This window comes from Equus asinus, chromosome 20 (assembly GCF_041296235.1).
Source record: "Equus asinus isolate D_3611 breed Donkey chromosome 20, EquAss-T2T_v2, whole genome shotgun sequence".
Lineage (NCBI taxonomy): Eukaryota > Metazoa > Chordata > Mammalia > Perissodactyla > Equidae > Equus > Equus asinus.
Genome location: NC_091809.1, coordinates 21,869,234 through 21,896,242, shown reverse-complemented (window position 1 = coordinate 21,896,242; position 27,009 = coordinate 21,869,234). Strand labels below are relative to the sequence as shown.

The window sequence follows — 27,009 nt, the reverse complement described above, 5'->3', positions numbered from 1 at the left end:
CCATTCTGGTGCTTTTTTTGTTATGGTGGCAAAAAATTTTTTTTTTTAACTCAGCCTTACCTTATGAATGGTTTATTGTTTATTTTGGTAAGAAACACATAGCATTTGCCATCTTGATCATTTTTAGGTGTACAGTACAGTATGTTAACTGCATGCACATTGTCGTGCCACAGATCTCCAGAAATTTTTCATCTGAGAAAAGTGAAACGCTAGTCCCACTGAACAGCTCTTTTTCCCTCCTCCCACTAGCCCGTGGTAACCACCACTGTTTTTTCTAACAGCTTGACTGCTTTAGATAACTCAAATAAGTGGAATTGTGCAGTATTTATCTTTTTGTGACTGCTTTATTTCACTGACTATAATGAGCTCAAGGTTCAGCTAGGTTTTCCTTTTTTTTTTTTTTTTTTTGAGAAAGATTAGCCCTGAGCTAACATCTGCTGCCAATCCTCCTCTTTTTGCTGAGGAAGACTGGCCCTGAGCTCACATCGGTGCCCATCTTCCTCTACTTTATATGTGGGACCCCTACCACAGCATGGCTCGCCAAGCTGTGCCATGTCCACACCTGGGATCCGAACCAGTGAACCCCGGGCCGCCAAAGTGGAACGTGTAAACTTAACCACTGCACCACCGGGCCAGCCCCTAGGTTTTCCTTTTTTAGGACTGACTAATTCCTTGCACATATACACCACATTTTCTTTATCCATTCATCTCTCTGATGGACATTTGGGTTGCTTCTGCCTCTTGGCTATTGTGAATAATGCTGCAATGAAGATGGGTGTGCAAATCTCTTTGAGATCCTGTTTCCAATTCTTTTGCATATATACCCAGAAGTGTGATTTCTAGATCATATAATGCTATTTTTAATTTTTTGAGGAACCTCCACTTTTCTCTAGCAGCTGCACCATTTTATATCCGCAACAGCGCACGTGGGTCGTAATCACCACATTCTTGCCAACACTTATTTTGTTTTTTTGATAGTAGCTATTATAATAGGCGTGAGCAGATAGCTCATTGTGGTTTGGATTTGCATTTCCCAGATGATTAGTTTTGCTGAACATCTTTTCATATGCTCGTTGGCCATTTGTGTATCTTCTTTGGGGAACTGTCTATGCAAATTATTTGCCCATTTTAAAAATCAGGTTATTTGCCTTTTTGTTGAGTTGTAGGAGTTCTCCATATATTCTGGATATTAACCCCTTATCAGATACATGGTTTGCAAATATTTTTCCCCCTTCTATAGGTTATCTTTCCACTTCAATTGCTTCCTTTGCTGCTGTGCAGAAGACTTAGTTTGTAGTCCCATTTGTCTGGTTTAGCTTTTGTTGCCTGTGCTTTTGGTGTCATATCCAAGAAATGACTGCCAGATGGAATGTTGTGAAGCTTTTCCACGTCTCCTTCTAGGAGGTCTGTAATTTCAGGTCTTACATTTAGGTCTTGAACACATTTTGAGTTTTTGTATATGGCGTAACGTAAGGGTCCAGATTCATTCTTTTGCATGTAGATATTCTGTTTTCCCCACGTCATTTGTTCAAGAGACTATCCTTTCCCCAAGTTCTGGTGCTTTTTTAAACACACAGGATGTGGAAGTGGTCCGGGCCTCCCCACACGGTGAGACCCTTGGAGCAGCGTCCAGATTTTCTGGAGTAGGCAGTATTAGCCCCTTTTTACAGAGGAGGAAACTGAGGCTGGGTCCAAATGACCCGCCCAAGGTCGTTAAAGTGAGCAAAGAGGTGGAGGTGGAATTGGCAGTGACGATTTTCACTCAAAAGCCCACAGGCTGGAGTCCCGTGGGAACGCTCCCTGTTTTAGCCCCAGCCTGCTGGAAAGAATGAATGAATGAATGTCTCCGGCAAAGCTCTCAGCAACCGGCGGAGCTTGGACGAGCCCACTGCTCCGCGCGGGGGTGCGCGCCCGCCTCGCGCATGCGCAGGCGCTGCGCACGGCCCACTCCGCTCCATCGGCCCGCACATGGTACGGCCTCTCTCTGCATGGTACGTCCCGCCTTCCCCCACGCCCAGGCCGGGGTGGTACGCGCCGCCTCCGCTCGCCGCCCCTCCCCGTCGGTTTCCGCGCGCGCGAAAAGCCAGGGCTGCCCGTGCTGCCGCCGCCTCTGCTGCAGTTTCCAAGATGCCTGCCCGCACCGCCCCAGCCCGGGTGCCCGCGCTGGCCTCCCGGGCCTTCTCACTGCCCGACGATGTCCGCAGGCGGTAGGTGCCGCGGGGGGCCGCGAACTCGGGGGGGGGTGGCACGGCGCTGGGGGTGGGGGGGCTCGCTTCCCCTCCGGAGAGCCCGTGGCCGGCGCTGACAGACGGGCGCGCATGCGCGGCATGGCGCGGCGCGCGGCGGCAGTTGGCGCGGGCAGGGTGGCACTTCCGGTCGTGCGCGTCCCCGGCCGTTTGGCGCCAAAATGGGCCAAGGCCCCTCACGGCTCCCTGGTGCCTAGAAACTTGGGGTCTCGTCTGTCCTCAACGTAGAGCAGGCTTTGTGGTCGCCTCGGGGGTCCCCTCCCCGGAGCAGCCGCCGGCCCGGCTCCCGCCGCCAGCCTGGTCGCACAGGAAGTGGGCAGCCCGTGGTCTCGGGACACCCCTCGGCCCAGGCACTTCGGCCTCCACTTCCGGTGCCCAGCCCGCTGGGGGGTCGGGCCGGCCGGGTCCCCGGGGGGTTTCGGGGACCCCCGCGCAGCGCGTCCCCATGGCGGCCTGCAGGGACAGACGTCGCCGGTCGGGGCCCGGGCGCGGCCGGCTCAGGTCTGCGAGCCCCTCTTCCTCGGGGGGCTCCCGCCATCAGCTCAGCCTGCGGGGAGGCACGTTCTGGAAGGAGCCCTCCCCGCGCGGCGCTGGGCTGGAGCCCGGGCGGCGTGCAGGCTGCACGGTCCGTCCTGGGAGGTCGGCGCCCGGGAGCCCTGGCCGCACCCCAGTGTGTGTGTTTCGGCGGGATCTGGGGCAGCGGATGACGTCGAGGCCGGTCCCCGCCATGCTGTGCCCAGGGGGCGGCGGCCGGACCCCTGGGCCCCGGCTTCTGTCCCCGAAGGGCACCCATTTCAGTCCTGGAAACCTGCACCCTTCGCTTGCAACGCTGATCACAGGAACCTGGAGCAAGCCTGACCCGCCAGCCGGCCTGGGGACCCCGGCTTGGCCATTTCCCCATGCTTCTTTCGCGTGGCCGCGCCAGGCCGGTTCCGTTTGGGGGTCTCGGAGGTGGAGGGGGTGTCTCTGCGTGTTTGGATCTCCCTGCCCGGTGTTGGAGGTCCCAGCCACTTAACCACAGCCAGAGGGGGTGTGTCCCACCGAAGAATCCCTGTCTGTGTCCCTCCGAAACAGAACATGAGTGAACATGGAAACGGAATCACGAAAGTCCCGCGCTTCATGTTAGACCCAGTACAGAAAGGCCGGGGTGCAGCCTTCTCTGCTCGGATGGGGAGCACTCTGTCCCCACTGTCTCCATGTGACTTTGAGCTAGAATTGCCTACCTGGGTGTGGAGTTGTGGATTTCCACTTTACACGGGGTGGTGGACCTTGAAATTGTCCACTTATGTGACCCTCGATAGCTTTTCTTACATCCTGAGTTTCAGCATACAAAATACACACACAAACATGGCATTCGCCGCTCACTTAAAGTTAGATTTGTAACGGAGCTATAACTCTTCTGGATCTACAAAAATTAGAGAAGTGGAATCTGTAATATGAGGTACCTAAGTCTAATAGAGAATTCTAGAAACAAAACTGAGGCCTGATCCTCATTTATGCATTTCCGTCACTTCTGCTAACTTGTGTTTATATGGCAGCTTCTTTTAGAACTTGAGTATAGTTCTGTTAAAGATAAAATGATACTAGAATTTTTTTTTTTTTTTTGCTGAGGAAGATTCACCTGAGCTGACATCCGCTGCCAATCTTCCTCTTTTTTTATGGGAGTCGCTGCCACAGCATGGCTACCCACAGACGAGTGGTGTAGGTCTGTGCCCAGGAATTGAACCCGGGCTGTCAAAGAGAAGCGTGCCGGACTTAACCACTAGGCCACTGGGGCTGGCCCATTAGAAAGTATTTAACATTTGGATTTTTAAGTCTTTGGCTGCATTTTAGAAGTGTTGCATACCTAAGTCTTCTAAAAATCAGGCCTTGGAGGACAAGCCACATTTTTCCACTTGATTTTTTCTCACTTCGTCTAAGCCACCATCATTTGTACAGAAAAGCAGGTCTTCCACTTGTCCTCCTACTGTCCTTGAGGTCTGCTTTCTGTAAGTGGAAACTGATTCTCTCACACAGAGTGTGGAATCCCCATCCACTTGCCTGACTCAGTCCTGTGCTCTTCTCAGAAGCCACGCAGGCCTTTTAGGTTCCAGAGGCCTGAGACCATGCAGAGCGACCAGTGTGAGGCTGGGTTCCTTCTACCCCTTCTCCAAGCTGACTACTGTCCACTCATCCGTAAAGCCGAGCTCAGAAGGACACTCCCCTCTCCCTGCAGTGAGAAGGGTGTTGAGATCGGTCAGGCACCCCGCCTGCTGCCTTCGCACCCGGAGTTGGTGAAGATTTGTGCCTCGTTCGTTGTATCTGCCGCTTGCTGTACAGTAGACTCCTGCTTGCGTGCTAGCCTTTCCCCTCTGACGAAGCCTGGATTTATGCACTGATTCTAGCAACTTCCTTTGTGCCACTCTGATTAGCCTTTGTAATTATGACAGCTCGCTTTCTTTCTTTTTTTTAAGAGTGGCTCTGAGCTAACATCTGTTGCGAATCTTCCTTTTCTTTTCCTCCCCAAAGCCGCAGTACATAGTTGTATATCCCACTTGTCAGTCCTTCTAGTTGTGTGTGGGATACCGCCACAACGTGGCTTGATGAGCGGGTGTGTAGGTCCGCGCTCAGGATCTGAACTGGTGAACCCCAGGCCGCCAAAGTAGGGTGTGTGAACTTAACCGCTCAGCCATGGGGCCGACCCCAACCACAGCTTTCTTATCTGCTGGTCATTCTGTGATTAGATGAAGCTGGCTCTTGAAGTTTTTAACTTGTTCCATGGCTTCTCCTGAGCAAGTGCTGTTGAATAGGGCAAAACCTACTTAGCTGTTCTAGATCCCCCCTGCTGCAGGATGCTGGAGGTCTAGACTCCTGGGGTTCAAGTCCCGCCCTCCCGCTTGCCAGCTGTGGGGCCCAGTTGTCTAAGCTCTTGGTGTTTTCTCTGTAGGATGGGGTGGAGGTGCCTGCTCCACCGTGGCGTCAGGGAGACGAGCCGGGCTGATAGGTGGAAGCGTGGGAAAGCAGCCGCTGGACTGTGTGTCGCGTGGTCGGCTGTGTATTTCATTTCCATAGAGGAGCGTCATTTAAAGTCCCGACATGCGGAGTGGGTGCTGAGGCAGATGTAACGTAGCGCTGCATGCCGTGTAGAAATGCGGTCTATGCCTCCTTATCAATCCAGCCTTCCTCTTTGCCTGGCTTCTTGCAGAATGGCCTACACCTGCTCTTTCTGCTGCCACCTTCGCTTGTGTGCCAGCTCTCCAGTCCTACTCTTGGTGAGGCATCCTTCTCTTGAGGGTCCACGTGGCTTTCTCTTTCATCTCTCGCATCTTGCTGCTTAGTTCTTTGTATCCTTGGCTTTTCCGATGCTGTGTACTACAAGGGAGCCTCTTTCTTTCCTGATCCCTCCCACCCACCCTGCTTCTTTTGTCCTTGGATTCTTATCTCTTCTAGAAGTCCAGGACTTCTACTTGGAGCAGTTGGGGTACCAGCTGGAAAGAGCTGTGTGACACCTCACTGGAGAGCCACTTTTTTTGGTGGGGGGGAAGATTAGCCCTGAGCTAACATCTGCCAATCCTTCTCTTTTTTTTTTTTTTAAAGATTTTATTTTTTCCTTTTTTCTCCCCGAACCCCCCTCCCCCGGTACATAGTTGTATATTCTTCGTTGTGGTATGTGGGACGCCGCCTCAGCGTGGTTTGATGAGCCGTGTCATGTCCGCGCCCAGGATTCGAACCAACGAAACACTGGGCCACCTGCAGTGGAGCGTGCGAACTTAACCACTCGGCCACGGGGCCAGCCCCACCAATCCTTCTCTTTTTGCTGAGGAAGGCTGGCCCTGAGCTAACATCTGTGCCCATCTTCCTCTACTTTATACACGGGACGCCCACCACAATATGGCATGCCAAGCAGTGCCATGTCCGCACCCAGGATCCGAACCAGCGAACCCCAGGCCGCTGAAGCGGAGCATGCGCACTTAACCGCTGTACCACTGGGCTGGCCCCTGGAGAGCCACTTCTGATTTCGAGCTGCTGGGTAGCCATCTAGATAGCTACTGTTCACTCAAACATTGCTCCTAAAACTCATGGCCCACGTACTCGCCTTTCTCCCCAGCACAAAGTTCTGAATTTCTGATACTGGATTTGCTTTCAATTATTGCCACACAAGTTACCGCAGTCTTAGTGGCTCAAGTAAAACAATGCATGTTGATTATCCTACACTTCTGTAGGTCAGAACTCGGGTATGGGTCTCGCCGGATTCAAATCGGTGTCGGTGGCTGCATTCCTTTCTGGCAGCTTGGGGCGGGGGGGACACGTGTTTCCGGCTCTTTCGGGTTGTTGGCAGAATTCATTGCCTTATGGTAAGACTGAGGTCCCTCTTCTCTTGCTGGCTCTAAGCGGAGGGCCATTCCTGGCGTCTGGAGGTGATAGCATCGCTCGGTTTCTGCCCCCTTCCTCCATCTCTACCGCCAGTCCTCACATTGCAGCTCTCTTGACTCATCTCTTGAAATGCAGCTGGAAAGTTCTCTGCTCTTAAGGGTTTAAGTGATTCGATTGGGCCCACCTGAATAAGGCAGGGTGCCCTCCCCATCTCAAGGGCTATAAGCTTAGATGCATCTGCAAAGTCCCTTTTTCCATGTAAGGGAACAATCACAGGTCTGGGGGGTCCATCATCCTGCCTCCCACTGATACCATCTCAGACGGCCCTACCCCAGCCACCCTGCAGCCGGTCTCGAGAGGCAGAGTTAACGGAGCCTGGCGACTTCTCGCGAGGTCTCCACGCCTGCTGCTAAACCACAGTTCAGACCCGCCTTTCTAGTTTACGGTGGCAGGGAGAGATGACAGAATATTATGTTACTCTGTCTAATCTACATTCTGTATTTCTCCCAGCTTAATTTTCCTAAAGCACAGCTCTCTGATCTTGGCTCCCACCTCCCCCATGACGTCCTCAGTCATTTGGTAACTCCGGAACCAAATCCGGGATTTTGAGTGTGGTGTTCCTGACCTCCCTCACACGGGCCCCCAGCCTCTCTCTGGAACTGCCTTTCCCACCCTGTCAGCCCGACTCCTGTGAGTCTCTTGGGTGAACCCTGAGCCGGCTCCCCCGCTGTGCTGCTTCTGTCCGGGCAGCACCCTCTGTCACTTGCCACCGAGCTCGCCACTCCTCTGGACCCCTCCTTCCTGATGCCGCTATGCCCTTGCTTTTCGGAAGCCCTCAGGTTTGAACTGTATTTGCCTTAGTCCTTCATGGCTGTTGACATGTACGTCTCCCTTGTAAGACCACCGTCGGAGGGAAGCAGATGGAATGAATCGTGGGCTGCTGGGCTGGCAGGGAGCTAAGGTTTCTCTCTTTCCTAACGTCATTGCCGTTCTCTGGTGGCTGCTCTCCCTGGTCCTGCATGTGCATTTGTGGTCCTGGCTGTGAACGTAAAGCAGATGTCAGGTGGGCTCATCAGTTTTACTGGGAAGGGACCGACTTGCCAGTGAGGGCCCGGGCGCCAGGGAGGAGGGGCCCACCGTTGACTAGCCTCCTTCCCGCCACGCCAGCCCCGGGCTCCGACCCTCCACTTTGGGGCCAAGTGGGTTAAATCCGGTCTTCACGGGGCAGGACCTTGTAGGTATTCTGAAGACTTCTTTATTTCTCTCTGCCTGGTAGAATATGCCAGTTCGTAGGAAAGATGGAAAGAGTTCAGACCCTCAGATCTCGGTTGTGCCCACATGTAGGAGTTATCAGCATTGTGAAAGGGGCACCTTGATGGACGTCAGTCCGTTGAGCGTTGTCCTTAACACCTGAGGTCCCCTTGGATCAAGGGGCTGTCCAGCTGGTCAGGGTGGGAGCTGTGAGCTACCCTGGTTTTGTGAGCAAGGGACTGACGGTCGGATGTGAGGGTCCCGCACACAGCAGCACCCGCGCCCCTCGCTGTGAGCGCCGGGTTCGATGCTGTGCCCGTTGAAGGCTCTCCCAGGGGAGAAGGACTGTTGCCTGGAAGGGGCTCCCTGTGCTTCTGGAAAGCTTGATTCAGAATCTTCCTGAGTCCAAGTTATAGCTCTATAATCTGCAGTATGTGCTGCCATTGCATCTGCAGTCTGCTGAGCATCTCTTCTCCAGAAAGCCCTTTGCTGACCCCCCGAGTCCGGAGGCCCCTGCCTCACTGTGCCTGTGTCCAGTCACCCTGTTGCCTGGAGCAGGGCCTGGCATGCAGCCGGTGCCCATGGATATGGGTGGTGATCGAAGCTAGGAGTGGGGTCCACACACACTCGGAGCGGCCACTGACTGGCCTTGGTCCAGCGAAGCCTCGCATTCCTGGCTTTGCTGCTTACACTCGCCCTGTGGAGGGGCCAGCCGAGAAGAGCTGTCCGCGTCCTTTGGGCTAGTGATAACTGAGTTCCTAGTCTGTGGGTGCTGGGTGGGAGGGTTCCCAGATGGTGGGCCCGGTCCCTGTGCAGGGCGCTCCTGCTCCCTGATAGCCGCTCGCCCGGCTGGTCAGCCCTGTCCTCACCCGCTGCCCATGGTCAGCACCCAGGCTGGGAGCAACAGCCTCTCCCTCACCTCCTTGTCTCTGTGCCTTCTAGTCTCGTTCCTTGATTCTCTTTTCTCCCTTCCCCCGAAAGAGGCAAGACACTGGTCTTCAGTAATCAAATCAGACCATGATTTTCCAGCCCAACTCTTGACACTTCTGCGCTTCTGAACGATTAGGTACAAACATTCTGAAGGATGGACTCCTGGGGGAGGCGCCAGCCAACTTTTCTAACTCCATCCCTGTCCCCTGCGTGGGGGCAGCCCCTGCTGCCTCACGTGCCTTGACCCCCCATTTTGTGCATTCCTCAGTAGAATGGTGCCATCCCCCCACCTGGCCTTTGGGAGCATCACCTGTTCCCCTCAGCATCCTGGGGCCCTGGTCCCTTCCTTCTAGCCCCGGGCATGCGAGGCTGTGCCTTCTTACCGGCTCTCGGCAGATCTGACTGGAGGAAGACCACCTGTAGGTCTTAACTTGGGAAAGACCCCCACTGCGTGACCTGCTGCTTCTTCCCTAGGGCCTTTTCAAATAGTAGATATTGTTAGAGCGCTCCTCTGTCATCTCTCGCCATCATCAGAAAAACTGTCTCCAGAAAAGGGACTTCATTTAGATCACCAGTGGCTCCTTAATGTGTAGGCATTACAGTGGGCATTCTAGACCTGAGGGGGGCGGGGGGAGGAAAAAGCCACTGTATTTTTTTGCAGCACTCATATATGTTGAATTTACTTCCAAAGTTCTTTAAAACTGCTATAAATTCTTACAGTAAACAAAGTTGCTTAACGAGTGTTTTTCTTTCTCCCTGTTCTTTTTCCCCCAGGCTCAAAGATTTGGAAAGAGACAGTTTAACAGAAAAGGTAATCCCCACCTTAAAAAATTCTTTGTGACAAAATGTGGCTACTTGGTAGATGCTTTGTGGCTCAGAAGTTTAAGTGGAGTCGGCTTTTTTTCCGTCAAGTTTTCAGGATAATTTGGATATCCTTATTTAATGTGTTGCGTTAACATGCTGCTAATAATATTAGTTGACTCCTGGTAACTCATTGACAAGTTGCCCAATCTGGGTTCCAAACCGTCAGTTCTGAACTGTCATTTGTCCCGGTCAGTTTTCAGAAGCACGGTGGGGTTCTAATATACCGTTAACTGTCTGTCTCACATCTAATCTTGCCACTTGTCACCGCCCTGGAGCCAGTGTGATGTGATCTTAATGGAAACATCAGAAGCGTGTCTTGTGTATATTGTTTTTCTTGGCCAAGTCAGCATAGCCTGCCACTCAGTCGTTGTTACATGACCAGTCAGCTTAATTACTCGTGTATTAGTCCATTATTGATAGCTTGGGAATTTGGGGCCGTCTGAACCTTTATCCCTCCCTTAGGAGTGCGTGAAGGAGAAATTGAATCTCTTGCATGAATTTCTGCAAACAGAAATCAAGAATCAGTTATGTGACTTGGAAACCAAATTACACAAAGAAGAATTATCAGAGGTGAGTCAGTTTGCTGCATCCCAGCATCTAGAAAACGTCCCCCCCGGGTGCCGTAGCTGTGCCCGGGGCGGGGCAGAAGGACCCCCGCTCTCCCGTTACCTGATAGCGTTAAAGGAAGCGCGTGTGTCCGCTGATTCTGTCGCTGCCACTGGTTGACATTCATTGCTACTGAAATTATCCTTTCCCGCTGTAGGAGGGCTACCTGGCTAAAGTCACATCCCTTTTAAATAAAGATTTGTCCTCGGAGAACGGAGCGCCTGCTTTCAGCCGGGAAGTGAATGGCTGTCTAGGCAACGGGAGCCAGGCAAGGGGTGAGGACCGCCGAGTGTCAATGGCAGAGGAAAACAAGTCCCCCAAACTTGTTTCCAAACTTGGCACGCCCCGGAGGAGCAGGGGGGATGGAGAGCCGAAGGGTAAGCGCCCTTGTCTTGCTTTACTTTGATGGGGGGCCGGGACTGCGTCGGGGGCTGTCGGACTCGGGGCCGTAGGTCCCCGGGCAGCGCCTCCTGGTTTGTTTCTTGTGGACGTTCCCAACCAGAAAGTGCTGCATACTTCCTAGCTAGCTTCGATGTGCTCTTTGCTAGATTTTGTCTGTGACCAAATATGGAACATTCGATTCCAAAACGTGGCTCAATTTATAAGATATGACAGGAGCTATTAATACTTATTACTTACGTCTAAGTTACACGCCTATTTAAGCTCAACGCTTTTTTTTTTTTTGAGGGAGATTAGCCCTGAGCTAACATCTGCTGCCAATCCTCTTCTTTTTGCTGAGGAAGACTGGCCCTGAGCTAACATCCGTGCCCATCTACCTCCACTTTATATGTGGGACGCCTACCACAGCATGGCTTGCCAAGCAGTGCCATGTCCACACCTGGGATCCGAACCCGTGAACCCCAGGCCACCGAAGCGGAATGTGCGCACTTAACCGCTGTGCCACCGGGCTGGCCCCCTCAACACTTATGCTTAGACTCCTTCCTAATTTGTAGTCAAAGTGACTCTTCTGGAATCTTTAAAAACAAAAGAGCACGGACTTGAGCTCCCGTCCGATTCTTGGCCACTTCAGCTTTTGATGATCGATATTGGGGCGGTTCCCTTGTCTGGGTCAGGGGTTGGCCCCTCAATAAGAGCTCATGTAGAATGGCCCAGCACTGGCAGGTGCTGAGTGATGAAGATGGTTCTTGGTTAGACGAGGAAGGGAAGAGGTTTAGTTCTCGGAAGCTGGTTCTCTGCACTGGCTCGGTAATGCTGGAGAGCCGCACCTTTGCTGTGAACTTTTTAATTCATAGTGGCTTTTTTTCTTGTTTCTTTTCTCTTTAAACAGCCGAAGTCTCGTCTAGCCCCAGGATTACAAGGCAAACAACCAGGCAGACCACCATCACGTCTCATTTCGCACGGGGGTCAGTATGTAAAGCAGTGCCAGCCGCCTTTTCTACAGGCCAGCTGTTTTCGGTAAAACGTGTGGAATTAGTAGGATGTAATTTAGCAATTCCGCCTTCCACATGGCATAGTTTTCATCTTGCAGTTTTGTGCGTTAGACATTCATGAACAGTATTTCTGAAAACCTCATCTGTTTTTACTCTTGTTGTAAAGGAAACTTGAAATATACACGAAAGTAGCAAGGATAGTAACATGAGCCCCTAAGTACCCATCACTGGGTGTCAGTAGTTAACGGCCCCTGGCCATCACTTCGTCTATACCCTGTGTCCTCCAACTGGATTATTCCAAATGAGTCACAACTCCATATGACCCCCAACTGGATTACTTTGAAACAAATCCCAGCCATGCATCTTATCCATAAACATTTCAGTACATTTCTAGATGAAGAGGTCTCTTTCTCTCTTTAACAACTTTATTATTCGTATTTTGCTATAATTAACATTTAGCAGTCTTAAAAAAAGCATAACTGTCACACTATTTTCATGCCTTATAAAGTAATAATTCCTTACTTTCAAGTATGGCAGTCTTCGCATTTCCCCACGTGTAGGAAATAAACTATGTTTGGCTGATTTGTTCCTTAAGGCTTTCCGGTTATAGATTCCTTTTTCTTTTCCTGCCATTTATTTGAAGAAACTGGGTCAATTCTCCAGTAGAGTTTCTAGCTCTGGCTGACTGCATCCTTGTGGTAGACGCGTTTCCTTGTCTCCCGTTTCCTGTAACCTGGTTTTGGGGTCTAGAGGCTTGATGAGCTTTTTTTTTTTTGAGAGTTATTCATAGATGGTTCTGTAACCTTCCATCAGAGGCATGTGATGTCTCTTAGTGATACCAGCAACTGTCGCTCAACATCTAGGTCCACGATTTCTTAGGGTTCGTAAAAGGGTGATATTCTAAACCTGTCACTCAAAGAAACTGAGCTGGAAGGCTCTTTCCCCATCCTGGCAATGAGAGCTTGTCCTCCATGGGAAGAGGGCGTCCAGCCCTGCGTCTGTCCTCGAGAGGGTGCTTTTGGCAGGGACGAGTGTGAGTCCTTTCGCGTCCGCTGGGGGTGTGGGGACTGGCCGAGCTAACGGTTGGCTTTACGGTGTGTCACAGCCCTGCCAAACGGAAACCCGAGGAAGAGCTGGAGAGGGCGAAAGCGGACAATTCTGTGGATGAGGAGAAAGACCAGGTAGGGCTGGCGTTCTCAGGTTGCTTCACTTCCCTCACTTTGGTACGCCCGCTGATAGTCGCGGCTTCACGCTTGGCCTGTCTAAAGGGACTCGAAGGGATGAGAAGGAGTTAGAACGTATCCTGGACCCAGGGCAGGACGAGCTACATCACGCTTAGACCCGAGGGCCCACAGGTCCCTGCCTCTCGGGTCACTGGGCTGCCAGGATCACTGAATCGGCTTGACGTCCTGTTGGAGGACACACTAATTCTCATATCACTTTATTCTTGGAAACTGGACATGACTGTTGATGTCTTTATTCAGATAGCTGTAGTTAGGTTTAGTCAGACTACCCACTCAAGTGGGAAATTAAGGCACAGGTTGTCCAAGTCACATGGCCACATCCCTTGCCTCTAGGAAAAAGCATTGCAGGTGAAAACAAGCAGCCCTTAGAATATCAACTACTCCGGTTTTTACAAACGCACCAGTTTTAACCAGATCTCCTAAATGTGTCAATGTAAAAAGACCTACTGCAAGGCATGTAGTAGTGACACTGACAAAAGTGAATGACAAAGAAAGAATACTCAGGGCAGCAAGGCAGAAGAAAATAACCTACAAAGGAACCCCCATCAGGCTTTCAGTGGATTTCTCTGCAGGAACCTTATAGGCTAGGAGAGAGTGGAATGACATATTCAAATCTTTGAAGGACAAAAACTTTCAGCCAAGTATACTCTATCCAGTGAAAATATCCTTCAGATATGATGGAGAAATAAAAACTCTCCCAGACAAACATAAGCTAAGGGAGTTCGTAGCCATGAGACCCCCCCGCCCTTGCAAGAAATCCTCAAGAAGGCCTCATACCTGAGGGGAGAAAAAAAAAGGGGGTTACAAAGCATGGAGTAAGGAGATAAATAGGTAGGCAGAATCAGAAAATTGCTGCTGTACCCCTGAGCAGGTGAGCAATTACTGAAGCATAGCATTAGCGATATGGGAAGGAAAACACCAAAAACAAAGATAATCTTGTCATTTTAACCGCAAACTCACAACACAAGATGGAACAAGATGTGACAAAAACAACTTAGGAGGGGAAGAGAAAGGGAACTGAATCGGTTTAGTCTAAGGAAATGAGAGACCTTCGTAAATGGGACTGTCTTATCCACAAGATTTTGCATACGAACCTCATGGTAACCACTCAGCAAAAAAGCAGAACAGAGAAATAATAAATAAGGAGAAAAGAAATGCACCAGTTTTCTAGCTGTCCTTGCACGCAAACCTTTTGGAGGCCTTACACAGCCTTTCAGCTGGCTTCTAAAGAGAAGCACTGAGCGCTGTGTCCCCAGCAGGAAGCCCTGTCACTGGCAGCTTGTGGGGGCCCTCAGGGGCTTCAGGGATGAACACTTGTAAAAACACTTGATTCCAAGAGGCTAGAGCAAGACTCAGGGCGCCAACCCAGTGTGGGCAGATGGTGTCGGTCGAATCAGTGGTAATATGGAGAATCCGACTCCAGTCCGTTTAAACCTGTGAGAATTTACTGTGTTTTAAAAACAGGTATTACATGCATTTGGTAAAACTTTCAAATAGGGCAAAAGGCTCTCCCTCCCTCTTCCCCCAAACCTCGACTTTGCCTTTCTAGAGGCAAGCATGTACCAGTTCCTTCTGTGTTGTTTCCGATTACATATGTGTGTGTGTATTACTGTAGTTTCAGTATAAATCTATATCGGCCAGGCTTCTCCAGGGAAATGGAACCAATAGATGTCTGTATAGATGAGGTTAGTTTTAAGTAACTGCCGCATACGCTTATGAGGCTGGCAAGTCTGAAATCTGCAGGAGGCCCAGAGAAGAGCTGATGAAGCTCAGGTCCCAAGGCAGGCTGGACGCAGAATTGCTGTATATCCGCACACATTCAGATCTTTCTGTATGTATATTCCATATAATATAGTGCGGGGAGGTTCTGCGTACCTTACCCACCTCCCCGGGGGTGACATCTCACAAAGCTGCGACACAGTAACAAAATCAGGAAATTGCCGTTGGCACGGTCCACAGACTTTATTCAGGTTTTGCCAGTTTCCACGTGTGCATGTAGATAGGCAGTGTAGGCAGTGGCTTCTTGTAACCTCCACGTCAGACGAGACACATATGTGCCTCCGCACCACCCTAGCTTTATCCCTTTTAAATGTATGGATGCGGGCCTCCTGGAGAGGGCAGGCGGCGTGACCTTAGGGAACTAGTGAACGTGGGCGTTCATCCGAGAAGAGCTGGTGCCCCATTTAGCTTGTTGGCGTCACTTCCTGATGTGGATCCCTAATGACTGGCTTTTTCTCATATTACGGAATTCCTGCCATGGGGTGGAAGACCTTCGATTCTTTCGTGTCATATCACTAGACAGTTTTGGATGTCGACACCCGCTGGGTCACCACCTGGACCCCCTTCATTTTGAGGGTGGAGGGACATCAGTGCCACACTGACCGTTGCCCGGGTCTTCTCCTCCACACCCAGACCCCACCCCTGTTTTCAACCAGATCACATATGTTTATTTAATGCTTTGTCTCATGCTTTGGTTTTGATCTTCTTTCGAAATGAACATTCTTGTCTTTCTCTTCCTCCCTTGTCTCCACACAGGAGGAAAAGAGACGTCGAGTTACATCCAGAGAACCGTAAGAATAATTCATACACCTTTCTGTTCTGTGCAGTGTGGAATCTTGATTACTGAAATGATTTTTCTGAAAGTTTTTAAAAGGGAGAACTTCAGAGTGAGTTGCCATGGCGACCATAGCTAGCTTAAGGATGCTGAGTCTAGGGTCAGATTATTAGCGTTTTGGTTCAGGGGAAATTCTTGCAAAGAATGTGTTGAGGGCACCTGGCGGTTGTTATCAGAGCCCGATCTAAGGTTGTATTAAGTGTTAAGGATGTGCCTTTCAGGGCTCCTGAGGTGGAGGTTGCTTTCTGGGGTGGGAGGGAGGACCTTCTGAAGACAGTTTGCAGGAAGGAGTGTGTGAGAGTCACCCTGGGTGTGTGTTCTTTCGCTTGACAGAGTTGCTAGACCGCTCCCAGCAGAAGAACCGGACAGAGTAAGACCGGGAACACACACGGAAGAGGAGGAAGAAAGAGAGGACAGAGTAAGGCCTGCTCACCCCCGACTTGGTCACCTCTCCCTTAGTCTCCTAGAGCCCCTGATTAGTTCTAGGAAGGGGGTCGGGGTGGGGAGAGTGCAGGAACAGAATGACTTTCCCTCATGATCAAAATGACCTTGACTTTGGCTAAAACACTTTTCAAACTCATTTATCTGGTGGTCCTCTACGTGGAAGGTGGGTCACAGGGCCGTGGCGATGGAAAGTCCATCCGTGGCGGGCCTGGGGGTCAGGGGACCTTTGCTCCTTCATCAGCCAGTCACAGAGCTTCAGTCCGTGCCCTGCCTGCCTGCTTCTCGCTCATGAGGTTTCTGTGAAGATCTCATTTTCAAACGCATGAGGTGCTGAAATGCTGGAGTATCAGTGGGATATAAAGCTGCCTTCTTAGCTTTGAGACCAGACCAGTTCTGTCCCAGACCTCCAGCTCCTTTGTAAAGTCAGAAATTTCTGTGCAGTACGAATGTACCCCCAGTCCCCTTGGAGATGGAGTGCGAGACGGAACGGGGTCCACTCCCGGAGCCTTCGCCATTAGACAGCACTGCCCCTGGCACAAAGGGCCAGCCCTGGGCCGTCGCAGGTGGAGGAGCAGTATCAGGTCCCATTTGGGTTTTGTTTCGTGGTGAGACGTTGATTAGAAGTTTCTTACAAACTCGAGTGGACGACGCGTGCCGTCCCTGGGAGCCTGTTAAGGGCCGAGGGCCTGTTGTTCTGCCTGAATGGGGGTCAGCTAAGATGTGTGATAATTCCTGCACCATTTGGTACTTAACTCGAGTCTTTAATTGACACCTTCCCTGCCCTGATACTAGTTCAAATTAGACAGCCGTTCCCGGCAGGACAGGTGTGCTTTTAACGGGCAGTTCTGGTGGGGCTGCTTTTAACGGGCAGTTCTGGTGGGGCCAGCTCAGCCACCCTCCAGAGAATGAGCTTTGGGCAAGATGGTGATCCCGTGCCTGCGGTCAGGCTCCCAGGATCTCTTCTCATGGTGGGAAGGTCTGCAGTGCGTTTCTTTTCTTGTCATCACTGACCTTTGTGGCCTCTTTACAAAACGTGTTGAATCTGAGGTGGAATTCGCTTGGAGTGGTCCTCTGGGGAGGTGTGTGTAGCTTTTTAAGCTCAGGCTCAACATGAGGCATTGTTCGTGTTTGAGATGGAGCTCTTGTTCAGATTGAGTTATCCTACTTCATTCCTTTTATTATAGATTCCTACTTTTTTTTTTTTTTTTTTGGTGAGGAAGATTTGCTCTCAGTAACATCTGTTGCCAATCTTCCTCTTTTTTTTGCTTGAGGAAGATCAACCCCAAGCCAACATCTGTGCCAGTCTTCCTCTGTTTTGTACGTGGGGCACCACCACAGCATGGTCTGACAAGTGGTATAGGTCCACACCCAGGGTCTGAACCCGGGCCGCCGAAGTAGAGCACGCTCGACCCAACCACCACACCACGGGGCCGGCCCCTGTAGATTCCTACTTCTGATAGAAAGTTATTATCTGTGAGGTTGTCACCACTTACCATGACAGGTAATAGAGAGATTTATAGAGAAAATACTTAAACTGCTGGATCCGTCCTCTAAGAGCTTAATTTCCTGCCTGTTTACCCCATGCACAAAAAATGTGCTGTCTTGAAGGTAGACAGTTTTCACTCCCACCGACTAGACTGCAGGATCAGTTTAGATATTTCATTTCGTAGAACACTTTAGTAGAAAGATCAGGACCAAATGGAGAAAAATTAACCGTCTTTTTTCCCTCACTTAGGAAGAAAAGAGAGTCAGAAGTCAAACCAAAGAACCGTAAGTATAGTTAACATGCCTTATTCTTTATATTGTGAAACCTAATTGCTAAAATAAGTGTTCTGGTGAGAATAATGGACTGCCCAGACCATTAGGTACACTAATTGTACGTGGAGTGTGTGAGTGAATTCTGTTTGTGGAAGGGCAGACCGCCACAGTGAAGGCTCAGAGGTCAGCCTTGACCCCAGGCTCTTCCTCGGTGGTGGTCATCCAGCAACCGGTTTGTCAGGCATTGGCTAAAGGGTATTGAATGAGCAGCTTTGTTACCCATAGCTGTGAAAATGCTGTCTAACAAACAGCCCCAAAGCTTAGTGGCTTAAGACAGCCAGCATTTATCAAGCTCACGAGTCTGCAGCTCGGTGGCTATCAGCTGATCTTGCCCAGGCTTGTGGGGGACCACAGGGCTGACCCGATTCTGCCCCGTGACTCGGCCCGCCTGGGCATGCTCTCATGGCAGTGGCAGAGCGTGAGCGCAGAAGTGAAAGGCACTTTCTCAACTCTGACATCAACTGGCTGAAGCAAATGTTGACTAGGCCTGAGGTGGGGTGGGCGAACACCCGACCTGGGTGCCAGGGCCCTGGCCTTGTACGTGCGTGCGGCTGTCCACGGTCGCTGATGCTGACCCCACATCAGACCAGCGCTCCCGAGCCCACACAGGGCCAGGCCCTCGCCAGCCTCCACCGCAGGCAGGGTTCCCAGCAGGTTACAGAGATTCAGCGGAGTCCCGTTGTCTGTTTTTTGTTTTAAACCACCGGCATCTCATCAACGTTCGTATGAAGCGTTGATGGCGTTTCTGGAGCAGTAAATGCCTTTGGGTTTCCCCAGTGAAGACCTGCGCTTCAGACAGGACAGGCACTCCATGCTCTGACTCTGGGGAGGTGACTGGAAGGCCTCCCTGAGGCCGCTTGAGATGGTGCGGGCTCCCTGAGCTGACCGGGGTGTGTGCCTTGTTTTGTGCAACAGGACCCCTAAACAGAAGCCTAAGGAGGAGCCGGACAGAGAAGCCAGGCCGGGGGCGCAGGCCGAGGTGGATGAAGGCGGAGAAGAGAGAGTAAAGACTGAATCTTTGTTCCTTGACTCTGTTCTCGTGTCCCCATTTGGTTGGGAAAAGCGGGGCGGGGCGGGGCTCTGGGTTCCAGTCTGGCCTCCCGTCCCCATGGGGTGACTCTGGGCCAGTTACCTAATCCCCCTGGGGCGGGGGTGGTGGTTGGTGGTTGTCACTGCATGTCAGTGCCTGTCACACGGTGAGCGTTCAGCGTCTTTATCCATAACGGCGGAGCAGGCCTGTGGGGGCCTTGACTAAGATGTGTGTGGAACCAGCTTCTCTTGAACCCTCTCCCCTGAGGCCTGGTGTGTGTCAGCTTCGTCAATCTCCCAAGTTCTAGTCTCGCACCCCTGCCGCCGCCGGCCTCCCCACTTGAGCAAAGTGAACACGTTTAAACCCATAGCGTTAAACACTGGGCCGTGGACAGTCCTCTGCGAAAGTACAGGACGGCAAGGTTATCTGCGGGCTGTCCTGAGCCCTGGGGGAGGGGACTTGTCTGCTGGGGGCTGCAGCACAAGAGTGTCAGGCTCTTTAAGCAGATTGGTCCCTGTCTGACTAGGAAGGTGGGACAGGGTCATCCCAGGATGCTCTCGGTGGCTTCCTGCCTGAGATCTCGAGACGGGAACCAGGGCCACAGACTTGCTGGGTCCTGAGCGTTCTCACCTCACTTCCAACCTGGTTGGTGATAGGAAGAGAATGGACGCCTATGGCAAGTGACCCTTTGGGGTCGCCTCTAGCCTTCTCTGATGTCTTACTGTCTTTCGCCTCTTCTGTCCAGATGCTGGTTCCCTTACTGTCAGCACTTGCCTGGATCCTTCAGGTCTAGAGAGAGCTCAGTGGTGGTCTCGGACCACCCACTCTCCTCACGCAGAAACCCGCGGGAGTTTGGGGTCACACAGCCAGCACTTTTGTGTCACGGTAGAAAGGGATGGAAGGATCAAACTTCGGACCTTCTCTAATATCATTAGCTCTCCTGTTTTAATAAATCCATTCATAGATTTGTTGCTTATGAAGATGAGCTAAACAAGTGTATCAGGAAGGTATTTTTTACACACAGGCTCAGAAGGTTCTAGATCGTCCATCTATAACAAGTGTTGGTGATTGAGTTGGAAATTCCTGCTTCTGTTTTCTCCTTTCTCATCCTAGAGTCTTAAGTTTGAGGCCCCCTCCTTGCTACCCCAATGCCTGTCTGACATCTTCACGCCTGACCCGATAGGCATTTTGGCTGACATAAGCAAAATGGCTGGAATATTCCCTTTTAAGCTGGGCTATCCTGGCACAGGGATTGGCAGACTACGGCCCACAGGCCAAATCTGGCCCTCCGCCTGCTTTTGTAAATAAAGTTTTATTGGAACACAGCCATGCCTCTTCATTTCCGTGTTGTCTCTGGCTGCTTTTGTGCGACAATGCCGACTTTAGCTGTGACACAGACCACGTGGCTTGCAAATCCAAAAATGTTTTCTGGCCCTCTACAGAAGCAGTTTGTCACCTCTTGTTTGTAGCGGTAGGGAGCCGAGTTAAAAATTTGAAGCCTCGTCCCTGCCCTGTAGATCTGCCCAGATTTCTGTTCTCCGCTTCCACAGCCGCGATCGTTAGCTGAGACCTTGCTGTTGGGTCCTGCGCTTTCTCAGAAACTAATCTCTCCCCCTTTATTTCTCCACCCGCACTTCCCCGTCCCAGGATGAAAAGAGGCACAGAAGTCAGCCCAAAGATCTGTAAGTGGTTAAAACGCCTGTGCTTTTGTGCTATGCTTTGGGTGATTTTAATTGCTGAAATGACTGTTCTAGAAACCTGTGACGACACAGGTGTACAGGGAGTGGCTGGCGCCATTGGAAGGCTGGGTCACTTCGGGCAGGGATGGATTAGAGCTCCAGCTGGGCCCCATCTTACCATTACCCTCGGCCACCTTGGCCACACTCCTGTCACTGCACGGTCCCCTGTGTCCCTTAGCTCCCAGCCCCTCAGGCCCCACGTCTGAGGTCACGTGGGGCACGTGAAGGCCTCGTTTTGGGATTGCGAGTCAGCAGCGTGCCTTTAGAGCCACCGGGACAAGGGGGCTTTCTTCTTGGGGTGGGAAGAAAGGATCTGTTCCCCAGGTCTGTTCCGAACATTTTGCTTTTCTGTAGGGAGGCGTTCATTTCTCGTTTGAGTTCGCAGCATAGCTCGTTTTTTCCGAGCTGATATTTGGCATACATTTGTGTACCCCACAGAGCTGCCAAACGGAGGCCTGAAGAAAAAGAACCCGAGAGAGTAAAACCACAGGTTTCTGATGAGAAAGATGAGGATGAAAAGGTAAGTCCTTGTTTGCAAAGCGATTTTTTTCTTTAACTAACTATCACGGAAACATTCAAACCACTCAAAAGTAGGCAGAACAGGGTGCAGACCCTTACGGTCTCGTCGTCAGCCTTCACCTATCTACTTGTGGCCAAGCCTGTGACTGTCGAGCCCCCCATTCTCCTCAGCCTCCCTCACCCTGGATGATGTTAAGTAAATCCCAGACATATTACTGGAATACTTGTAGGGTTACCTGTAAAAGGAAAGGACTTTTTTTTCTTTTTTTTTTTTTTTGAGGAAGATTAGCCCTGAGCTAACTACTGCCAATCCGCCTCTTTTTGCTGAGGAAGCCTGGCCCTGAGCTAACATCCGTGCCCGTCTTCCTCCACTTTATATGTGGGATGCCTACCACAGCATGGCTTGCCAAGCAGTGCCATGTCTGCACCCGGGATCCGAACAGGCAAACCCCAGGCTGTCGAGAAGCGGAATGTGTGAACGTAACCACTGCACCACCGGGCTGGCCCCAGGGCTTTCTTTTTAAATATCATAAGACCATCATCATAACACAGCTAGTGCTTCAAGATCTAGTCTGTGTTCACATTTCCCTACTTGTCCCCATTGTCTGTTTTTGTTCAGTTTATTTGTTTGAATCCGCGCCCACATGAGGCCTATGAGTTCAGCTGGTGTTTGTCCTCAGTGTCTCATCTATAGTTTTGCTTTTCTCCCCTTGCAGCTTGTGGAAGGAACCGGCTCATCTGTGCAGTTTCCAGATTCTGTGTTTTGCCGTTTACACCCCTGTCGTGTTTCACACCTTCCAGCGCAGTCTCCTGCAGACTGGCAGTTAGGGCCCGAGGCTTGACCAGCTGTGGGGCTTCTGTTTTCTAGAGTCCTTTGAGCTGTGCCGTGGGCCTCGTGTTGCACCCGCCAGCAGGCACAGCTGTCTCTGTATGGTGTCAAGCTTGGTGCCTGGGCTCAGGTGCTCTCGGCCTGACCCATCTCTTATAAAGCCCCCTCAGCTTTTCATCTGATGTTGTTATAGCGGTCATTATCCATTATTTCTCTAGGAGTTGCAAAGTGATCATAGTCCTGTTCTGTCATTCCTTCATTTACTCCAGAACAAGAGATATTTCCCCTTATGTTATTCTCTGTGGGCTGCCATAACAAACTCCCACAGTCGTGCGTGAACTTAACCACTTGGCCACAGGGCCAGCCCCTCAGGAGTCTTTTAAGGAAGTCTTTGGTTATCAGAATTTTTTTTTTTCCCTGAGGAAGATTCGCCCTGAGCCACCTTCTGTGCCAATCATCCTCTATTTTGTATGTGGGTTGCCGCCACAGCATGGCTGCCAATGAGTGGTGTAGGTCCATGCCTGGGAACTGAACCTGGGCGGCTAAAGCGGAGCGCACTGAACTTAACTACTCACTAGGCCCCGGGCTTGGCCCCTCTGAGTTTTGATTGTAAGACTTTAGATGCTGGTGATGGCTCAGATCTCACAGGTTCTTCGTCTGCCTTCCTCCCTCCCTCTGACTAGGTTTTGTGATAACCATGGATACAAAATTCTGAACTCTGAAGCGTTATCCAGATGTAAGATACTTTTTCACTTTTCACTCCTCTTTTGTTTTCTCCATTTAGGAGGAGAAGAGACGCAAAACTACATCCAAAGAACCGTAAGAACCTGTTTTTGTCTTTCTGCAAAGTGGATCATAATGTTAAAATGATTGTTCTAGAAAGAAGGGGCGCTGTTAGTGAGTTGCTGGAGCAGCCTTAGCTCTGAATCTGGTTGGGTCTGTGAACACAGGGCCACGACGCCCCAATTCTGCCATGTGAGGCAGGTCCCCTCCACGTGGCAAAGAGACTCTGGGGACTTGGCCCCTTGCCCCTTACATGGCAGCCCGTGCTCACCTGTGTCGGGTAGATTAGGTGTAACTGATGGTAGGTTCTGGTATGTTCTGAAATGATTAAAAAACCTTGTGCTTTGTTTCCAGAATGGAGAAAAAAATGGCTCGAACCAAAACAGTGCTGTCCTCAAAGGTAAACGCGTGTCTGGGGGTCACACGGCATGTGGCGCTCGCGGGCCTGCGGGGGCCGGCCCTCTGAGTGCTGGTGTGTTCGTGCCCCACAGATCCACCCTCCGAGGTGCGTTCAGTGCGGCCAGTACCTGGACGACGCGGAACTGAAATACGAGCAGCACGCCCCTGACGCGGTACGGTCCGCCCCCTCCTCAGCCTTGTCCTTCCTGTCCCCCGTGCCTCCGCTTGACGCCCGCTGTCTCTCAGGTGGATGAGATCCAGCTGCTGACGAACGAGAGGCTGTCCATCTTCGACGCCAACGAGTCTGGCTTTGAGAGTTACGAGGCGCTCCCCCAGCACAAGCTGACATGCTTCAGGTAACTGCCGTGCTGTTGCCTGATGGGAACAGGGCCCTGCCCAAGGCCACCCCTTCCTGACGTCCTAGTGGACATCGTTTGCCCCTAACCGGCAGCATTTCTTCAGCTGCCACCACTCCACTAAAAGCCACAGCGGGTTGAGATGGAGGAGAGCTTTGCCGGGATTTGTATGTTTCTTGTTAAACCCGTACGTGCTAACGCGACAGTCAGGCCACATCCTGGCGGTGCGTCATTCACCTGAGGGCCAGCTGTGTGCTGGGTGCTGCCCTACGTCCCCGCTTTCGTGGAGGCAGAAAAAGTTATGCCTGTCAGGGAGGAGCAGCCTTGACAAATGTAAAAGCACCGTGAGCAGAGTGGGCGGGAGGAAGTGGTTGTGCTGAGAATGGAGGGAGCTAAGCTGAGGAAAGACCTCGGTGGCCTAAGAGAACAAGCCGAGGGTGTCGCTAGGGAAAGACATCCCAGGTGGAGGGAACAGCAAGTCCGGAGGCTCAGAGGTGGGTGGGTGTGGCTGTGGAAGACCAGCTGATGAGGCTGCTGCGGCTGGTGTAGAGAGAGCAGGGGGCGAGTGTAGGGGGCGTGGACAGGGAGCAGGGGCCGGGCGGGGGCTGGATCCTCCAGGGCTGTGCGGGCTGTGGCAGTGACTCTAGAGCCTTCTGTGAGTGAGGTCTGGCGTCTGGACCAGGCGAGCCCTGGAGGGAGCACTGTCCCCGTGCCCTTCGGCCCCTCCCTCGGTCCCGCTGGGGCTGTGCGTGCTCTCAGGCTTCGCTGTGTTTCACTGGGGGAAATGGCTTGGCTCTGGGCCTTGGCACGTGCTCCTCCTCTCCCTGGAGAAGCGGCTGGCAGGGTGGGTGGTAGCTCAGGTGAGGTCGCTGCTGGGCAGGCTGGGGGCTCTCATGCCCTCAGTGTGTTTGCTCTGCAGCGTTCACCACTGTGGTTAGGGCAGGTGGCATCTCCCACTTGTCACCATCAGGACCCTGATCCGTACTGGGATGCTATCCAGCTACCAGCGATCCCCAGAGCCTGGCCCTAACCTCTGTCCCCTGGTGGCGCAAGTGAACCGGGCCATGGTGACGTTGCTGACGGTCACACCCTCCTGCCTCCCTGGGGTGTTCTCGGGGCGAGAGGACTGGGAGCCGGCGCTGGGCTGCTGTAGTCAGGAATGTCAGGGCGGGGGGCTCTGGGCTTCCTCCCCGAGGACAGGGTCTGCTGTGGACTCGTTCCTGTAGGGCAGGAAGGTGGCAGTAAGGACACACTTCCCAGAAATGATGTGCCTTTTAGTGTCAGGCCATTGGAGCCGGACCCCCCAGGTTGTCTAGAGACTGTTTACCTCTGGTACTTGGGCTAAAGTGGCAGCTGGAAACAAGTCCATCCTGTGAACCCGCAGCTCCCACCGCTTCCCGGGACCTAGAGCTTCTCCCTGATGTCACCTCTCCTGAGAGCCCGAGGGCAGCCCGTTGGGCTGGGCACGGGAGCCTCTGCTTCTGGGGGGCTGCTTTATGCTGCCCTCCCTTCATACGTGTCCGTCGTTCCCACACGACTTCAAGTCCTGAGGGCAGGGCTGTGACCCATGTCTGCCACACCTGGCATGTAGTAAGGAGCGCAACGCGAGGCAGTCATGTTTTCATTTTTAAAAAATCTCCTGAAGCTGCAAGATAAAGATTCCTGGATTCCAAGGGTGGGGGTGTCAGGAGACCTGCACAGATCCCCTGTGGCCTACCTGGGGACCCTGAGAGACCGCATGGCCCCTCTGGTCTGGGAGGGTGGTCCTTGAGGCCAGCATGAGCAGGTCCATAAGCAGAACCCTCGATTCGTGTTCTTCTTAAGTTCTGTGTCCCGCGTAATGAGGACCATCCTCCGAAATGTCAAGGAGCGTCTCTGGGCAGTGGGACCGTGGATGCCCTTAAACTTGAGACTTAACCCCCAGAGGGAGGCAGAAGCCCCTCCTTCCCACGTCCCTTATGTACTTGGCCTTTTATGCTGTTAGAGAATATGCTTCGTTTTATTTAACTTCTTTATTGAGGTGAAACTCGCATAATATGAAATTAAACAGACGAATATTGTGAAGAGGTAAATCCATGGAAACGGCAGATCGGTGGTTGCCAGGGGTGGCTGGGAATAGGGAGTGACTGCCTCATGGGTCTGAGGTCTCGTTTTGGGCGATGAACACGTCTTGGAGCTGGACAGAGGTGATGGGTGCACACCTCCGTGAGTAGAATGTGTCTGGGACACCGGTGTTGCTCTGTCACCAACACGCCGAGGGGGAATGCAGCGAGCTGCTCCCTCGTCAGCTCCCGCCGTCCCTCTGAGTCTCGCTGATCTCCCGGTGTTGCCTTTGCAGACACTTGTACTCTTGATGCCCAGGGCGGAGAACCGGGTAGAATCTGTCTGCGTGAGAACGCTGTGCTGAGCCAGCATTCTGGCAGCCAGGCAGATAATGCGTCCAGGTGTTGCTCGTAGCCCTGTCGCCTCGTGTCTGAGCTTGACTCTACTTGGACCTTTGCTGGTCAGCTGGTAAACACACTCTCTGTCGCCCGTCCAGCGTGTACTGTAAACGTGGTCACCTGTGCCCCATCGACACTGGCCTCATCGAGAAGAATGTGGAACTCTTCTTTTCTGGTTCAGCAAAACCAATATATGATGATGACCCATCTCTCGAAGGTAAGTGGAACATTCCAGGTTATGTTTGGGACAGATACTCTAAAAGCAAAACTCACCTCCAGAGCAATATTCAGCAGCAACTACTGCCCCTTAAGGTTAGCGCTTGACGCTGCTGTGAGCATCTGTAAGCAGAGTCACTCTGGCTCTGACGAGGACTGCTGGCTCGGCTAATGAGAAGTCTCAGCTCAGGGTCGGCCCTGTGGCACAGTGGTTAAGCTCACATGCTCCACTTCAGCGGCCTGGGGTTCACAGGTTCAGAGCCCGGGTACAGACCTAGCACCGCTTGTCAAGCCACGTTGTGGCAGCGTCTCACATAAAATGGAGGAAGATTGGCACAGGCGTTAGCTCAGGGACAATCTTTCTCAAACAAAAAGAGAAAGATTGGCAACACATGTTAGCTTAGGGCTAGTCTTCCTCACCAAAAAAAAAAAGAGAAAGAAATGTCAGCTCATGGTGGCACTTAGAGTGCCACTTGGCCGTCTTGGGTTTTTGATGTGAGTCATAGCTCTTAGTCCATTTCCTTTCAGGAAACTCTTTTCCTTCTCTCAGGGGGTGTTAATGGCAAAGATCTCGGCCCCATCAATGAGTGGTGGATCACTGGCTTCGATGGAGGTGAAAAGGCTCTCATTGGCTTCAGCACCTGTAAGTATGTGGCCAGCGTGGACTGTTCTCGGATCTGAAAGGGGCCTTTGCTCCTGTCTTCCCTGGGGCCTGGTTGGGCTCTGGTGGCAAGTCTCGTGACCATGTGGGAATGCTGTTGGGTTCGACTGGGATGGCCTCTTGTGTTAATTACAACTGGCGCCAGAACTGACCCTCCGCAGAGATGAGCAGGTCGTATTCTTGCAGCTCAAATGCAGGCCAAGTTCCAGAAACCAGAGACGAGCGAAAAGAAAGCCACTCGGCCGGTCTGTCCTCTAGCTGGCTCAGGCCACTTG

The 27,009-nt window shown here is 52.0% G+C and overlaps 1 protein-coding gene across 1 annotated transcript in view; it reads left to right on the top strand.

Moving 5' to 3' along the window:
* The first annotated feature begins 2,000 nt into the window (after nt 1–2,000).
* The window catches only part of DNMT1 (DNA methyltransferase 1), a 40,998-nt gene continuing 15,989 nt past the window's right edge, over nt 2,001–27,009 (top strand). Inside the window, exons 1-18 of the mRNA XM_044752263.2 lie at nt 2,001–2,207; nt 9,555–9,591; nt 10,107–10,214; nt 10,408–10,627; nt 11,539–11,614; nt 12,747–12,822; nt 15,421–15,455; nt 15,833–15,917; nt 17,679–17,713; nt 18,677–18,764; nt 20,439–20,473; nt 20,969–21,050; nt 22,663–22,697; nt 23,016–23,061; nt 23,153–23,233; nt 23,307–23,416; nt 25,956–26,074; nt 26,624–26,716. Of these exons, the coding sequence (XP_044608198.1) occupies nt 2,128–2,207; nt 9,555–9,591; nt 10,107–10,214; nt 10,408–10,627; nt 11,539–11,614; nt 12,747–12,822; nt 15,421–15,455; nt 15,833–15,917; nt 17,679–17,713; nt 18,677–18,764; nt 20,439–20,473; nt 20,969–21,050; nt 22,663–22,697; nt 23,016–23,061; nt 23,153–23,233; nt 23,307–23,416; nt 25,956–26,074; nt 26,624–26,716 (1,441 nt within the window). The 5' untranslated portion in view covers nt 2,001–2,127. The remainder of the gene's footprint in view (nt 2,208–9,554; nt 9,592–10,106; nt 10,215–10,407; nt 10,628–11,538; nt 11,615–12,746; nt 12,823–15,420; nt 15,456–15,832; nt 15,918–17,678; nt 17,714–18,676; nt 18,765–20,438; nt 20,474–20,968; nt 21,051–22,662; nt 22,698–23,015; nt 23,062–23,152; nt 23,234–23,306; nt 23,417–25,955; nt 26,075–26,623; nt 26,717–27,009) is intronic.